The sequence below is a fragment of the Panthera uncia genome, chromosome B4, assembly GCF_023721935.1.
Source record: "Panthera uncia isolate 11264 chromosome B4, Puncia_PCG_1.0, whole genome shotgun sequence".
In the NCBI taxonomy this organism is placed as follows: Eukaryota; Metazoa; Chordata; class Mammalia; order Carnivora; family Felidae; genus Panthera; species Panthera uncia.
Window position 1 is genome coordinate 46,925,196 of NC_064809.1, and position 17,216 is coordinate 46,942,411.

Consider the following 17,216-nt stretch of genomic DNA (forward strand, 5'->3'; position numbering starts at 1 on the left):
GCTTTTACTAATAAAAGCTTATATAACTGACAATGCAATAAAGTAAAAGAAGTAACCATATCTGGCTATCTAATGATTTAGAAATGGTTTCAAAGCTTTTTATCATCAATTAGTGTCAGCTCACAAAGCTCTGGGAAAGCAAATCATCTTTGAGAAGACTCATCTTCCACACAATTAATAACCTCTCAATTTCTCCAAAGCCAATAAGATAATTCTGAAAGAAAGTAATCCTCTTTTCTTGATCCCTTAAAATTTAAAATGTAGTTTTAACCATATCTTCAATCAGAGTTTCATTGTGTACCAGCTACGGTAGTTCCTTAAAACCCAAGTTTTAAATACTGGTTTCTTTTCTGCCCATAACACAGATATCATATTTATATATTACCAGTAACACAGAGGATGTCTTGGTGTAGAACATTTATTTATTTATTCCATGAAACACTCAAAGTTTAGGTCAGTGGGAAATAGTTTTAATCAAAGAATTGTACAATTTCTTCCCACATATCTTGCTTTGTATTAGGAAATGACATTGCGATCCATTTCACTAAAATATTACAAAATATTTACAAGAAAATATTAAAATAACTCAAACACAAAAGGCCAAGATGGGGTAAAATAAACTGTTTTTCAGAAATCTCTACTCCAGTGCCCACAGCACACAAGAAGAGAATCATAACAAATAAGTAACAAAGATCCCCCGATCACGTTTCCAAAGAACTGGAGAAGGGGAACAAACGGGATGAAAATGGTGGTATGAAGGGAATGGATGTTAGCAGCACGGCTTCAATAACCAATCTATTCTGAATGAAATAACTCTGTCTTATATGCAACAAATTCTGAACAAGGCTAAATTTTAGGATATTCCTTGAACTGAAATTTAAAAATACCCTGACAGTGAAAGCAGCTCTTTCACTAAGTTTAGTAAGAGCCTCTTTCCCCACGAACCACTCATGTGAACAGAAACCTGTTCTGGCATTAAAAGCTGTCACAGTAGCCCTTCCATTTCTTTCATGAAAGCTTCATAAACATCATCCTTAGTTTGCACTGAGACCGGGACAGATGGACCAGATTTGGGGGCTGCTTTGGCAAGAGGCACAGCAGAATCATCCTCTGACTTTCTTTGGGGAGCAGCAGCGGCCCCTTTATTCTCCCGACGTACCCTCAACGCAGTGGGCACGAATCGAGTAATCTCTGCCTTGGGATTGGTGATCTGTGGCTTGGCACTGATGGTTGCGGTGGCTTTCTTCTCAATGGTGGCTGCGCTTGTATCATCCGCCTTGGGTCGCTGAATCAAGTTGGGTGGAGCACTTAGAACCCCCGGGTTCGGCAAGGGAGCTGGTGGGAAAAGCCCAGGTGGGGCAGGTCCAAGTGGAGGCACCAAAGGTGGGCGCATCATGCCAGGACGGGGTGGAGGGATACCTAAACGAAGGCGAAAACGGGCTGATGAATACTACGTGAGGCCATTTTAACCATTAAAGATGTTAAAAACACAGGTTGACAGTTTTTTAAAAATGGGCAATTTAGAAAAAATAAGCTAAAATCATGCTGCTTGCTATTTGAAACTCAGGAATACTTTTTGATAGGAAGGAATATTTTATCATGAAATTGTATTCACTTTCTTTTTTTTTTTTTAACGTTTATTTATTTTTGAGACAGAGAGAGACACAGAGCATGAACGGGGGAGGGTCAGAGAGAGAGGGAGACACAGAATCTGAAACAGGCTCCAGGCTCTGAGACGTCAGCACAGAGCCTGACGCGGGGCTCGAACTCACGGACCGCGAGATCATGACCTGAGCCGAAGTCAGCCGCTTAACCGACTGAGCCACCCAGGCGCCCCAGGAAATTGTATTCACTTTCAGTCTGTGTCCCTGTACTTATGTTTTCTTCCTCTCAGAGTAATGTACTATTTTAATCTATAAAGTTGACAACACCAACTGGTTTCAAGTAGGATGTCACCTTTGTCAAATTTCAAATCTGACAGCCCAAGACACTATACTAGCTGTGTAATGCAGATACTATCAAGGCCAAGGTTGGGGGTTTCATTCTCATGCGTTATTTACTGATTTTCATACCATTCCTCCCCTGAAAAAAGTAGCCCAATGGGCAGGAAATGTAATTCTAACCTTGGAATGAGAGAACGTAACTAATCACAGTATGTCACCACCACTGGAAAAGAATTCGTGTCCTTTTGATGGTTCAGACATACCATTGTCATTTACTCAGAACCTCCAGATTATTTTTCTTCAAACACCACTTTTAAGATTGAATACAAAGTACCAAGTTTCACAGAACCTAAGATACTATTACTTATACAGACTCATAATATTCCGGATACCACTGAGAATCCGGGGAGCTTAAAAGGCGGCTTTCACATTAAACCGGGAGTCAATGTAATAAACTAGAAATACACATACCACACAAACTAAGAGTGCAAGGAAATCTGCATATTTCACACTGATACCGGTTAAGAGAGGAGGGGGAATCTGCCTTATAATTTTAAACTTTAAATTCATACTCATGTAAATAAATGGAATGACTTCAGAATTAGAAGCGTTGCCTGTCCCTGTCTGTGCAAAACACCTTACTCAAATGGAGAATTTAATCCAAGGTGGTCTTTGGCTGGGAAAAATCCTTCATACGATAGACAGAATCCAATGCAAATACCCTTTGGAAAAACTCAACTTCAACCTACGCCAAAAGCGATTTAAAAACATTTTAGAGGGGCGCCTGGGTGGCTCAGTCGGTTAAGCACCCTACTTCGGCTCAGGTCATGATCTCACGGTCCGTGAGTTCGAGCCCCGCGTCAGGCTCTGGGCTGATGGCTCAGAGCCTGGAGCCTGCTTCCGATTCTGTGTCTCCCTCTCTCTCTGCCCCTCCCCAGTTCATGCTCTGTCTCTCTCTGTCCCAAAAATAAATAAACGTTAAAAAAAAAAAAATTAAAAAACAAAAAACAAAAAAACATTTTAGAATACCTCTTGACTTCAGGATATCGAAATGTGACAATATGCCTTAGAGCAGGATGAAGTATGTGGTAGTCAAATTTTTGTAGTATAAATCAAAAGCTTTACCTGGAGGCGCAGGGGGAGGTAGCCTTGGTGGGGGTCCCCGAGGAGGAGGGCCAGGAGGCAGACCTGGAGGTGGACCTGGGGGAGGACCAGGGGGCCGGCCTGGGGGTGGGCCTGGAGGTAAAAGTCGGGGTAAAGGCCCTCGGAGCCCTGGCATTCCAGGTGGTCTCAGGAATGGAGGAGCTCCTGTAAAGAGAAAAACGGCAAATTAGCATAAGACAAATAACATGAAGTAGGTAACTGTGGTATAAAGGTAACTCTGATGTGGTCTGACTTATCATTTTAACTTGAAATCAGGTAACTTCAAAAACTGACCAAAACATTATGGAAACTGAATTCATTCAACAAATATCTGAGCACCAGATAGGGTAGTAATTTTGTTATGGATCATTTCTCTTTATATCCCAGCACTGAAAAAAAACATACTCAATCACAGCTCTGCTGGGCTAGACATTGTACAAAGATGAGAAGAATTCTTAAATGTCCAAAATAAAGCTGAAAATGGAATACAGAGCAGGGTGCTTTAAGAATTCCCCTGAAACACAATAAGATATTGACAAGGACCACTGAAAAGGGCGTAAGATAGGTAATTTGCTTTTGCACCACCAATTGGAAAAGGATAAACTCAAGTGAAAAAACTTAACTGGCCAACTGCAGGATGAACAACTATAAAATCATAAATGGCCAAGAAGTTTGCATTTTAAATAAACTTCTTATACTGGTATGCCAAACTACATTAATACTGATCACTTTTATCTCTGAAGACTGACATCCAACAATTCCCAACCAAAGAAGGATATGTGATAGTATTTACTGTGCCCTAGTCTCACTAGCTATCAATTTAGAATTCGGCCAACCTGTCATATTAAAAAGCAGTACTAAAGAAACCCCCAGTTTCGTATTCAGTTTCTGCCTGCGAACGTCAGAAGTAAAGAACCCTGAAAAAAGAAGACCTTTGGAGAAAAAGACGGCTGTCGTAAGTACTATGAATTGCAAACAGTGCTGTAGGAATAAATCGCACTTATCCTTTCTCTCTTAGGGTATCAGGAGAAAACATCAGCACTAATGATGTATATTTTTGAAATGACTTCATCATTCTAATCACAGAGAGATGTAATTATTTTTCACAATACCGAAGTGCTAATTTACCTGGAGGTGGTCCAGGAGGAAGGCCAGTAGGTGGTCCAGGTGGCCGTAAAGGTGGAGCAGGGGGTGGTCCAAGAGGAGGTGGTCCTGGCATGGGAGGTGCTTGTATCTGAGAAGGAGGAACAGACTGTGGGGGAGCTTGCTGCTGTGAAGAGGCAGCAGATGTGCCATCAGAAAGAGATTCCTCTTTATGCTGTTTCTGTGATTGCTTTTCCGCTTCAGAATCATCAGAATCATCTTCATCATCATCCTCTGAAAATTCTTCTACTTCTCGTCCCTCCTCTGGGATTTCCTGACCTAAAGGAAATTTTAAACCAGGTAAATGGGACTGATTCATTTTTTACAGTCTGCAAAAAAGTGATGCCTGAAGACACATGCTCAATTCAGTGCTTTCTTACAATTATCTCAATAGTCTTCTTCAGTAAAATACTTAGATGTGGAAGAATCAAACAGTATTCCACTCATCTATGTTAGTGGAGCAGAGGGAAATAAGCCCAGGCTTTTGAACAAGACCGACCTGGATCTAAATGCCAGTGTAACAACTTACTAGCTGGGTAACTCTGGACAGCTTACCTTAATGTCTCCAAACCTAAAACAGGATTTATTATTTACTTTAGGGTTGCTGAGACACTAAATGGGAAACCATATGTAAAGGAACTAGCAGGAGGAAATATCCAAAAGGTGATTTCACGCCTCTTTCCCAGTTTTACCTGCCATTCGAAGCATCATGGCTTGAAGAGGAGTCAGCTCCTTCATGTTCTTCTTTTTCTTCCTTGATTTTCCAGGCATATCTGCAAATCTTACACTCAGACCTTAGGGGCCAGGGGAGGGAGAGAATGGGGTAGATCAGGAACAACAAAATTCAGTAAATGCTTACTATATAATGCTATAAAGCACCAGATATGATGGCTGCCCACTATTTGGCAGAAGTTAAGTGCTGAAAGAGCCATATAAAAGGTAATAGAAGAAGTGCCCACTGGTGGTAAACATATGCAATTGTGATTTCAAATCCATCAATTTTAAAAACTTGAAGAATACCATCAATATCTTTATGCCTGTAAAACTGAAAACCCTGATAAGAGACAGTTCTCTCTCAAAATATAAATTACAAAAATTGGCCAGAGATAAGACCAGAATTTATAGAATTGAAGTGGTAGTTAAAAATCTTTTTTTAACCTGGCCCAAATAATTTTTACAAGGAACTTCAGGCAAATGTGGGAGTTACAGAAATTTCCTGTAAAAGGGCACAGGAAAAGATAGAATGCAATCCAGAACTCATGAAGCCAGCACAACCCTGATACCAAAACTAACCTACTATAAAATACAGTTGACCCTCGAACAACATGGGTTTGAATTGAGTGGGTCCACTTATGCATGGATTTTTTTTGTGATACAGTACAGTACTGTAACTGTACTTTCCTTATGGATTATTCACACTATTTTCTTTCCTCTAGCCTACTTTATTGCATGACTGTAGTATATAATACACGCAACAGACAAAATGTGTGTTCATCAATGGTTTGTGTTATCGGTAAAACTTCTGGTCAGCACTAGGCTATTAAGTTTTGGGGGAACTAGAAGTTATGCACGGATGTTCTGATTGCACACAGGGTCGGAGCTCCTAACCCCGGTGCTGTTATACCCACCTGTATAACCAAACAGAATCTAACAGTGTTTTAAAAGAAAAATACATCATAAACATGTAGGGTTGGCCCCAGAAACACAAGGTGAGGTTTAACATTAGAAAAGCCATGAATTTCTCTCCTTCTCTCTCTCTCCCCCCACCTCCCCCATCTCTCTTCCCCTCTAGTGCACACACACACACACGCTCTTTCTCTCAAAATAAATAATCTTAAAAATATAAAAAATAAATGAAGTAAAAAAATATACCTGGATTTTAATTATAGTAAGAGAAATATAGTTGATAAACTCTATATAGATGTATTTCTTCTGGACTGAATTTACATACTATTCAAGTTCTAATTGCTTTTTTAAAGCCAATTGTATGCAAATATATATTTACAGCAATTGTATAAATGTTTAAATACATTTTTCAGAATATTTGGAAAGTGCCTAAGCCACAATCACTAATTAATAATTAGAAAGCAAAATCAAAATTGTTTGATATTTTCATATTACATCTTAAGAGAAAGAACTCTTTAAAATGATATTGTCTTATTTTTCAGTTCTTATAATAAATTCAAAATCATTAGACCAATATAAAATGTGTTATCCTATTCTCTGTATTTCCTGCATACCTTAATAGTTTGTAATTATCATTAAAACATCTTTGAGTTGGATGAGTAAAAAAAAAAAAAGAAAAGCCATGAATATAGTTCATTACATTAAACAACTTAAAAACCATAACAACATCCCAACAGATGCTTAAAAATATTTATTACAAAAACTCTTAGCAAAGTAGGACTAGAAGGGACCTTTTTAACCTGATAAATCAAGCTATCTACTAGACGCTATTAAACATGTTGCCAAAGGGTACAACATTGGAAGCAATCTTTGTTGGTAAACATTTACAAAGTTCCATGTGGGCAGGGCTTTAGTTGTGTTCACTTTGTATCCTTTGTCTAGGAAAATTCCTTGCATACAGTACAAAATGAACAAATATTAGGTGAATGTCAAATCATAGTTAGGATAGCCACTTTCAGCACATGTACACTGATGAGTATGTATGAGTAACAAAAGGTGGCAGGAAAAGGGAAAAATGAGGCAAAGGATCACACAATGCCAGAGAAAAATGGAGCTGCTGTGGCTCTAAGGACTTGCTGTTTTTGAGTGCTAGCTCCTATGTAAGTCCTCCATAACTTTTCGTTACCAGCTCTATACACCCCTTTAACCAAGTTTTTTGGTTTGCAACCATGATTTTTAAGAAATATCAGAGGAAAGATCTGTCATCATTATAAATACATCAGTAGTATTACTAACACATAAATATGGTATTGTAGGTTACAAAAACAATTTTAAAAGAAACTGCAAGACTACAGAGGTGTGAGAGATTATTATACATTTTGCACTGCTCAGTTTCTATCGTGATGCTTAACATTTTCTTGATGAATATCATAACTACTTTTTAAAAGTACACGTAACTCAGTCCGATTTTGTAATAATCAAATGGACACATAACCTACATTTTGGATGTTTACATTACATCATGACTCACTTGCAAGTGTACCTGAATTATAATTGTGGTCTGGTTCATGTGAAGACACAATGAACACAGAAAATTTAAGTTATTTAAACAGACTTATTAACAAACAAACAAACCAACAATGTGAATACGGCTTTCTCAGTATGGTTGTGTGCTTATTCTCCTTTTTTCCTACACATCCCCATAAAAGTACATCCTCATGCTGTTGAAATAGTTATTTTTCTCCCCAAGTGGACTTTATTACATAGGCTTCTTTATTACATACACTGCTTAATTTATTTTTCCATCACAAACATCCACCGAGTACTTAGTATGTGTCAAGAACTTTTAAGATTGAGATATAAAGATGAATGGAGCTATGATCCTTCCTTTCAAGATATTCACAATTATTTTTACAGATGTATTAATAAATCAAGACCTTTGCCTTGTGTATTTATTGATCAATACCATGGACCTTTCATCAGCACATACCTGACTTTTTTTCTTCATTGTTGTCTCTTTCATTATCATCACGGTGCACAAATTCGTCCCCTTCACTTTCTCCATCTGATCTGTCAGTGTCGCTGTCATCAGTACTGTCATCATGCTTATCTTGATCCATGTCCTCAGGATACCCATCATCTTCACTGGTGCTGGAAACATCGTCGTCATGACCCCGTTGAGCTGACAAAGTAGGAGGGAGCAGGAAACAAGTATTACTATTGGATCCTCCACATACACACGGGGTCTCAGAGCACAGAAAACTATTATTTAACTCAGAATGACCTACCTGTTTCTGTAGGTTCTGTATATGAACCTAGATTCTGGTTCTGTATATGAACCAGAAAGATTCTGTATATGATATGAGCTGTTCATACCGTCTAACAACATTTCCATATGGTAACAGTTTTAAAATCTTTTTGATAACGTTAAGGTATTTTTTAAAAGGTTTAAATTTGAAAACAAATTCTATATGTGGAAACTTGGATGCACACACATATACAAGATATTTGTTTATATAGAGAACATATAAAACTATGTTCTAGTCTGATGGCAATAAAACTGAAAAGGAAACAAGTATCTGAATCTTAAGGGATTGTTAGTAAGAAGGTGACATCTCTTAATAGAGCCTATTTTAAAACACAATAAACATTTCTATACTTCCTTATGTACGATGCTTTTACTTAAGTAAATTCTATGACTTATCCATCTGTTAGTATGTACATGTAATCCCCATTCACTTTCCAAGTTCTGAGGATGGTAAACAAGATGTTAAACAGGGCCAGCTTAAAAAATGACGGTAGAAAGGTTGTTAAAAGCAAAAGAAACAGTCACTCCTTACCAAGTTCCGGACTATATAACATGTCTTCATCCCGCCTACGAGGGGGAAGATCTAGAGCAAAGCCCACTTTACGGCCATACATTTGCAAGACTTGAGGAGGTGGTGGGCCAGGGGGAGGACCAGGAGGTTTTCTGCCAGGGGGCAAACGTGGAACACCATGACCGAGAAGAGGAAGTATAGAAACTGCCCGCGTTGGAGGTCTATGAAGAAAATTTTACAGTTACCACGTTAATAATGAGAAGATATTTATTTCCTCTTTTCAAACATTTTTAAGGGACTTCTTCATATTTAATCAGGCGGGGCACCACTTACATTCACATTGTCTTTCATTTCCACTACAATAATTTTGGCACTGGATAGTCAAAAGGTACTTTTAATAAATGCTATCTGATTATGCTACCGCTTCCTTACCCATAGGCTGAGGTCTTTTTAAGGATGGAGGGTGGCTGGGCACCAGGAAGTGGAATGTCCTGGATCAGAATGTTGGAAGGAGCATGCGGCATATCTGGCAAGGGAATACTCTCCACTTCCACGTGCTGAGCATTCTGAAACAAAATTTTTCAATGGTATGATAAGAGCAAGCCACAAACTCAACACTAAAAATTCACCACCTGCTGCTTCATAAACTGGATTTGCTTTCCACTTAACATAAGTATCAGGAAAAAATATCAATACCAATATTTGTCAATATTTCCAAAACCTGTCAATGAATGGAAAAAAAATCCTTATCACCTCTAAAAGAGACAAACTCTGCTGCTCTTCTCCCTCCTATCATCAGCTTATCCTTTTGGGTTATGGTTTGAAATAGCTGTTTATGGAAATCCAACTATTAAAAGTATCTAGCACCAAAGCCACCCTTTTAAATGTTCTGGATGATAAACAGCACTTACCAATTAACTTAGAAATAGCATATAACCCGTGGAAGAGCTTGGGTTTCTACAGTTAGTCTGCCTTCGTTGAATTTCTGCCACACACTAGCTGTGTGACTAAGCAAAGTTACTTTAGTTTCCTTATCTATAAAGCGGGACCGATACTACCTACTTTATAACAACTATATCACTTTTTTTTTTTTTTACATTTTTGAAACAAAATTCACAGTGAAATGTATAAATTCTGTTTTGACAAATGCATATAGTTCATATTCCTGTCGATCCCTAACAATATCCCATAGCAACCACTGTTATAAATTTTTTCATCCAGATTGGTTTTTCCTATTCTAGAATGTCATACAAATGGAATAACTATGAAAGAAGTTCAACATGTTTTGACACATATCCATGGAAAAATTTTTTTATCCCATGTGGTTTTGAGTATCAGTAGGTCATTCTTTATTGCTGAGTACATTCAATTTTATAAATATACTAGTTTGTTTATCCATTCTCCTATTAATGGACATGTGGGCTATTTCCAGTTTTTGGCTATTACTGTGTTGGCAGATGGATTAATTTCTCTTGTGTAAATATGTAGCATTAGATTTGCTGGCTCATGGAGAAGGTGTATGTTTAGTTTGACAAGAAATTGCCAAGGGGCACCTGGGCGATTCAGTCGGTTAAGTGCCTGACTTCAGCTCAGGTCATGATCTCATGGTTCGTGAGTTCGAGTCCCACACCCGGCTCCGTGCTGACAGCTCAGAACCTGGAGCCTGCTTTGGATTGTTTGTCTCCCTCTCTCTCTCTGCCCCTCCCTGGCTTGTGCTCTCTCTCCCAAGAATAAATAAACATTAAAAAAAAAATTGTCAAGAGGAGGAATATGACCAATTCTCACACTGTCAATTTTAAGAGCAAATCTAAAAACATTTTAGTTTCTCTAAAACTTGATTACCTTGACAGCATCAAAATATTGGCTAAGTTGAGCCCTCTTCTGTTCGTATTCTACTTCTAGCTTTCTCAATTCTTTGTAAATATCCGGATTCTCTTTTTCATAGAGTCGTAGAATACGTTCAAAGGTTTCACGCAGCTTTTTACGCTTGTCTTTCAGCACCTTCTCATTTAACTGTGGTTGCTGCACTGGGTTAAACTCTGAGAGAAAAGAGTAGATACTCAAATTAAACACAAAAACTTGTTTCATTTAGGTTATCAACTAACTATATAATTTAATATAATCTCCCTATATGCTAAAACTTTTAAAAGGGACCTAGACCAGGTATATACTTCTAAAATTTATTATAAAGTACAACAGACATTTGTTGAAATTCCACCCTTTTAAGATAGCCATTAATTTTACTTTCTTTTATAAAAACAGCATCTAATTGATTTCATCATCACTGTAATAAAAATCGATTTTCATTCCCTTACGCTAACAACTTGCTATATAGTGAGGCTTCAGTCAGACCTGACTCTGTCCTTTAATTCGGAGATCCTGGGCACTTTACTTGAATTCTATGATCTTTAACTTCTTCATCTGGAAAATGGGGACATCAACTACTTTACAACAAAGTCTGATGACTTAATGGGATCACAAATAAAATATCCAGTGGTGTCTACCTCACCACTTAATTATTTTTATAGTGGACTGGTGTCTAGTTACCATACAATCCTTTCTCTTTCCATGTATTCAACATAGGGCTTCATTTCAAGTCTTCTGCCCCAAGAGGGATTATCAGCACAAGACTCCCAGGCTTGCCTGGTCAATTATACCTGCCTCCCTCCACTCCCCCTGCCAGTGACTGACTCAGAGATCAAATGGCACATGATCCAAACTGAAACTAGATACTTCTCTGAGATTTTAAATGTGGATGTGGAGATTTTAAGTGTGGATCCCTCACGGGAGGGATAAAATAAACCTAAAGCTGAGACCTTGTGTCCCACTAATTCCACACACACATATTTCACCTTCCATCCCAAGAAGTTCATTAGCAATATACTGAATGAGGCTAACAAGAGAGTAGACCAGACAGATACATGAGAGCTTCCCTCTGGGATTTACCAACTATGGGAGTCAATGTACATATTTTTTCTGCCTAAACTAGTTTATACTGAGTTTTATAAACTGTGTTAAGTTTTATAAATTGTAATTAGAGCCCTGATCAACAGTGTTCCCTTCTTTTTTTACAGATAGCAAGTTTAATTATCTTCTTCCCTAAATCCTATTAACCTTGGTGATTTATTTGGAAGATACAGTCTTACATCACACACTATTCTTAGTGTGATTAATACAAGTGTTGAATGCCTGAGTTTTAATCCCAGCTTGCTGCTTCCTAACAGCACAACCTTGAGTAAAGTATGTGCCTGAGTTTCCTCACTCATAAAACAGGTGGAACACACCTACCCAAAAGCTGTTGCAAGGGTTAAATAACATCTGGAAAAAAATTGGTAAATAGCAAGATAAGAGCTCAATAAACCTCAATTGTGACTATTATCTCCTTTAAAACCACAAAAATCATTGAAGTCATGTTAATAGGTAATGTCTTGACATCTCAGGGACAGCAACTGTCCATAGTAATATTTAACGCAGAGGCAACAAGTGGGATCAGTTACACATGAACTGGGAAACATCTGGGATCACGCAATCTGACCCAGAACTCTTGCCCCAGCTAAATGCACAAGATTTGCCACATTATTTAACAAAACTTCTAATACCATAATCCCACATAACTGGATTTTAAAAATTCATTTAATGTATTGTTGAGACCCACTGTACCTCTTTTGCTTACTATCTGATTTTTGGCAAACCACTAAAACTGGGAACCTTTGCTAACAAAACTTGGAAAAATCATTTCATTATGCAATTAAAAAAAAAAGGTAGAAGCAAATGTCCATGAACAAATAAATGGATAAAGATGTGGTATATACATACAATGGAGTATTACTCGGCAATCAAAAAGAATGAAACCTTGCCATTTGCAATAACATGGATGGAAGCAGAGTGTATTATGCTATGTGAAATCAGAGAAAGACAAATATCCTATGACTTCACTCACATGTGGAATTTATGATACAAAACAGATGAAGGGAAGCAAAAATAATACAAAAATAGGGAGGGGGACAAAACATAAGAGACTCTTAAATACTGAGAACAAACGGAGGGTTGCTGGATGGGGTGTAGGTGGGGGGATGGGCTAAATGGGCAAGGGGCATAAAGGAGGACACTTGTTGGGATGAGCACTGGGTGTTATACAGAGGGATGAATCACTGGCTTCTATTCCTAAACTCACTATATGCTAACTTGGATGTAAATTTAAAAAAAAAAAAATTAAAAAAAATAAAAATTAGATTAAAAAAAGGTAAAGGAGGCAGAAAAATAAAAAATCCCATGTTCTGAATGGATCTTTGTGGGTTGGGATAAAATTTCCAGTGGTAGCATCACAGAGACAATTCTCAAGCAACTTTGATTCAAGGAAAGATAATAAGTTATTTGTATGATTCCAGTTATAAAAAAACTTGTGACACTGAAGATGCATATGAAGAAACTGGGTAAAATTACTCAAAGAAATGTGAAAAAAGGGAGAAATCCTAACACGATATTCTATAAAATTAGATTTTAAGTATTTGATGACTTCTACCACCTTACTAAGTGGGTCAAGTGTCTGATCTTCTCATTGGGAAAAATGGGAAACTGATAAATTCATGGTGGGGTAATACTTAGATGTACGTTGTAGTTGCCAAAATTAAAAACCAAAACAAACAAAAACCTCCAGAATTCATTCTTGTCTGGAAAAAACAGGCTTTCATTTTTGAACTGGTCAAAACAGGCTTTCATTACTTCAATAACAATTAGTTCCAGCTAAATAAATGGGATTCATCTTACACTAGGTAAGATCTTCATGTGCAAATCGCTCCCTACCCCTCCATTTTATTCCTCCTGATACTAAAACTAAGCCTAACTGTCAAATGTCATCATGCTTTTGTTTTACTCATGCCTGTGCTGCTCTCCTCATTACCTGCTTGCCTGCCTCCATGTATAAGACTGTTATACCTGCTATGAAATCTAGCCTTTTATAAATTCTTACCCATTTCATCCAATTTCTCCATGTCTCGGATAATCTGTTTGGGATCCTTCATCTTTAAAACTGCAGCTCGTACCATCATGCGCTGTTTTTTGTTCTTAGAGAAACAAAAGAGCACTATGTCAAGAAACTGGACACCCATATGAGTTTTTATTTCCATTTGCATCAAGAATCTGAATCTATGTGAAATGAAGCCAAACTTCTCCTCGGTTTCTAATCTCGTTTCAACCACCACAACCAAAGCTATGTAATTTTTTGCTCTCAAATATTTCAACTTTAGACAAAAAGATAAATGACCATTACTATGTGTGCTTTCTTAGGCAAGTATTTCCTTCAATTTTGTGAGGTCTTTAGCAATTACTTAAAAAAATCTTAGTATTTTTAAGCTTAATTCTAAAACTATATATTAGAGAAAAGTTTTGCAGATATGATACTGAACAATGAACTAAGAAAACCCCATTAAAAGCTATTAAAAATCTGCATTCTCTCAATGTGTTAAGGCATGATACTAAAAAGTAAATACTTTTTTATTCTGGGAAAACACTTTGCCACAAACTCGACAGCTACAAAATGAAAAAAAGGAACCCACAAAACTATTTAGAACCATATTTATTTCCATTCACTAATTCAGTAGCTTTTAACAGAGCAATATGCCTTAATAGCAAAAAGAAATTCCTTTCAAAGATATTTAACTCACTGGGAAAGATAATCAAACAGACAATGTTACAATAGCTCCTCATGAGCTTAACTGCAAAGTTTTTTCAGTTCTGTTTCCAAATATGGTATTTTGGCTTAGTAATTTTATGGTTTGTTAGAAGCAGTATGAAGTATCTTTCCTGACAAATAATTGTAAATATTGTTTTGAAATCCACTAATCCCAAACAGTAAGATGTGCCAAACACCACTACGGCTCATAGGATGCTTCTGAAATCGTACCTTCTTTAATTCTCTCTTCCGGGCTTCTTTTCCTTTAGAGACAGAGAAAACATAAAACTTTCAAATCTTGAACACTAACATTTTCTCCAACTTAATACAGATTAATTCTTATTGTGGGAGGTTGTCCTATGCACTCCAGAATATTTAGGAGCATTTGTGGGCTCTACCCATCAGATGCCAACAGCACCCTTTAATTATGTCAACCAAAGATATCCTGAGAAGTTTTTAAGCTTCTTAAAAAGTAACTATGAATCTGAAAGAAAAAGATGTCACTCTCTCTGCCCTTTCCCCCGATCATGCACACACTCTCTCAAAATAAATAAATAAACTTAAAAAAAATGGGTACTATTTTTTTTGCATGTTTAAAGTTTTCATCATGTACTCCCAAGAACACTGGATAACTTCCTACAACTGACTCCTAGCACAGCTGGTTTTATAATTAAGGCATAATAGATTCTCTAATGTTTGCAATTTTATCACTCCTCTTCTTTATCATTCCATACTAATGGACACTTACGGGCTTGGTCTGTAGGGTTCATAAATTTTCCACTCTTGGTGGATGATGTAGATCTCCGTCCCATGTTGACAACTTGTATGATTTACTTGTTCATAAAAACAAAAAACAAAAAACAAAAACCTGCAAAGACAAAGAAATAGCTTATTTTTCCTCTATTTACAACGTGCCTTCCATTTTATGTTACAAAATTTCTACCAATCTCTTGAAAAGAAACACTCCTTTGATTATTAACTTTTTAAAATGGATCACAACAGACCGACTCTGTCAACTGAAAAGAATCAGAATATGCTTTGACAATATGGGGACAAATCATGCCTATGAAAAACCATTAGATCTTTTCCTACACCCTTGGTTTCTATTTAGGGTGAAAGGGGAATCAAAAGAGAATGGTGGTAATAACGTGAGTTCAAAAAAACAGACAGCTCACTCTTGTCTCTCTCCATGGTTTTTCTTGTCATGTATTCCCAACATCTTTAAGATAGTAAAAACTCATTAATTTAAGGCTATTTAATTCAGATTTCATTCTAATTCAGATAGAATTCTTGACTCTCAAGAGCTTAAAACATAACTAAAGGTGCAAATATTAAAAATGAAAAGTATTATATGCAGGAGTGTCCAAGAATGTCAAGACACACATTTTTACTAGTACCCACTTGATTCCTGATTTGTGCTTTTTAAGATAACTGAAAGGGATGATCGTGCTTGAGAGAAAATATTTTGCAAGTCAAGATTTTTACTAATCTGAGACATTATTATATTACTTCTTTCTCTTGTTCCAATTAAGGTTTAACTTTTTAATGCTTACCCTTCCCAATAATAAAGTTGACAAATTTACTTTCTTTTGAAAGTAGACTTTTATTTATCTTTTTAAATTTTTTTTTACACATTTCTTTCTTTTTGAGAGAGAGAGAGAGCAAGAAGGGGAGGGGCAGAGAGAGGGAGACACAGAACCTGAAGCAGGCTCCAGGCTCCGAGCTGTCAGCACAGAGCCCGACGCGGGGTTCGTACCCCGGGGTTCGTACCCTCAAACCGTGAGATGGTGACCTGAGCCGAAGTCGGACTCTTAACCGACTGAGCCACCCAGGCACCCCTGAAAGTAGACTTTTAAAGGGTGGGAAAGGGAAGATCATGAGATAAAATTTTTAGTAGCCTATATAAGTAATTATACCTCCCCTTCTTCCTCGTATGAAGATTGTGTCAAGAAAAGTTCACTAGTTAATGCCTCTTTCAGCAAGTGTTCAAATGCCTTGATTTCTGCTAAATGCTTCAAAGCTTTTCCAGTGGCAACTAATTCACCCTGCGCAGGATTTCCTTCACGGAAAAAACTGGGAGTCGGGGAGAAAGGAGGTGGGAACAAGCAACATTAGTAGAAATATAGGCTCCCGTAATCTTTGATGACTTGTATCTTTTTGCTGTTTTCTCAATTACCCTCAGGCTCCTGTTTTGACCTTCCTCTCCCGCAACTGTAACAAAGAACAGATACTAATTAAAGAGGATTTCTACAGAAGACCATGGAGCCTTAGTCTGCACGAACTACTTTTGGTTTAAAAGCAGAAACGACAGGGAAACAGGGCCACAAAACCGTGGGGAAACTAAATTTAACCGAAGAGGCAGCAGTGGGACGGAGCCCAGTTTACCAAAGGAAGCAACAGCAGCAGCAACTGCCGAAACCATAGCGACGGTTGACCCTGACTCGAGGTACAAGAAGACGTCAAATCTAAAGCAGCCGGTCAACGAGCACAGGCAGGAGGTGGCGCTAACTGACTCGGGTGAACAGCTGCTGAAACGCTGGAAGCCGCACCGCCTTTGGCTCGAAGATCCCCCGGTCCGCGACCCGGGAGACCCAACCGCGGAGAGGAAGAGCGGAGCTGACGGGCCTGGTGTCCCCGAGGCAAACGCGCGGGCCCGGAGAAGGGTCGGGAGAGATGATGGAACGGAGTGGAACAATCCTGCACACTCACACTTCTGCTGGGTTCCTGGGACTGCAGGAAGCGGGGATGGGACGATTCTTGGCTTCTTTTACCTCGTAGGGGCCTTCACCTCTGCCTCCCGGTCAGCAACCCTGCCACCGCCATCTTGAAACCTCGCGCCCCTCCGCCATCCTTACGTCACTTCCTATCCCT

General features: G+C 38.1%; 1 protein-coding gene across 5 annotated transcripts; it reads right to left on the reverse strand.

Annotated features, from left to right (window-relative positions):
* Positions 1-402: 402 nt before the first annotated feature.
* On the reverse strand, positions 403-17,207 carry WBP11 (WW domain binding protein 11). 5 transcript variants are annotated; one of them, XM_049625105.1, is made up of 14 exons: positions 17,117-17,207; positions 16,522-16,556; positions 16,262-16,418; positions 15,094-15,213; positions 14,577-14,608; positions 13,644-13,737; positions 10,517-10,713; positions 9,107-9,240; positions 8,696-8,895; positions 7,846-8,037; positions 4,922-5,023; positions 4,215-4,508; positions 3,069-3,251; positions 403-1,419 (listed from the first exon to the last, which is right to left on the reverse strand). In XM_049625105.1, exons 4-14 carry the CDS (start codon positions 15,155-15,157, stop codon positions 986-988), a joined length of 1,926 nt encoding a protein of 641 aa, XP_049481062.1. In that variant the 5' UTR covers positions 15,158-15,213; positions 16,262-16,418; positions 16,522-16,556; positions 17,117-17,207; the 3' UTR covers positions 403-985. The 5 variants fall into 5 exon arrangements, with proteins under 5 accessions (XP_049481062.1, XP_049481059.1, XP_049481060.1 ...); XM_049625102.1 differs by having other exon boundaries at positions 17,055-17,146; XM_049625103.1 differs by lacking the exon at positions 16,522-16,556 and having other exon boundaries at positions 17,055-17,130.
* Positions 17,208-17,216: the final 9 nt, after the last annotated feature.

Bases quoted from the DNA above. Each gene is read 5' to 3' on its own strand.
- WBP11 (XM_049625105.1), bottom strand. From the start codon at position 15,157: ATGGGACGGAGATCTACATCATCCACCAAGAGTGGAAAATTTATGAAC. The intron at 8,896-9,106 runs GTAAGGAAGCGG...TTTTCTTCATAG, and splicing joins AAAAAGACCTCAGCCTATGG to ACCTCCAACGCGGGCAGTTT. The intron at 3,252-4,214 runs GTAAATTAGCAC...TTCTCTTTACAG, and splicing joins TCCTCCTGGACCACCTCCAG to GAGCTCCTCCATTCCTGAGA.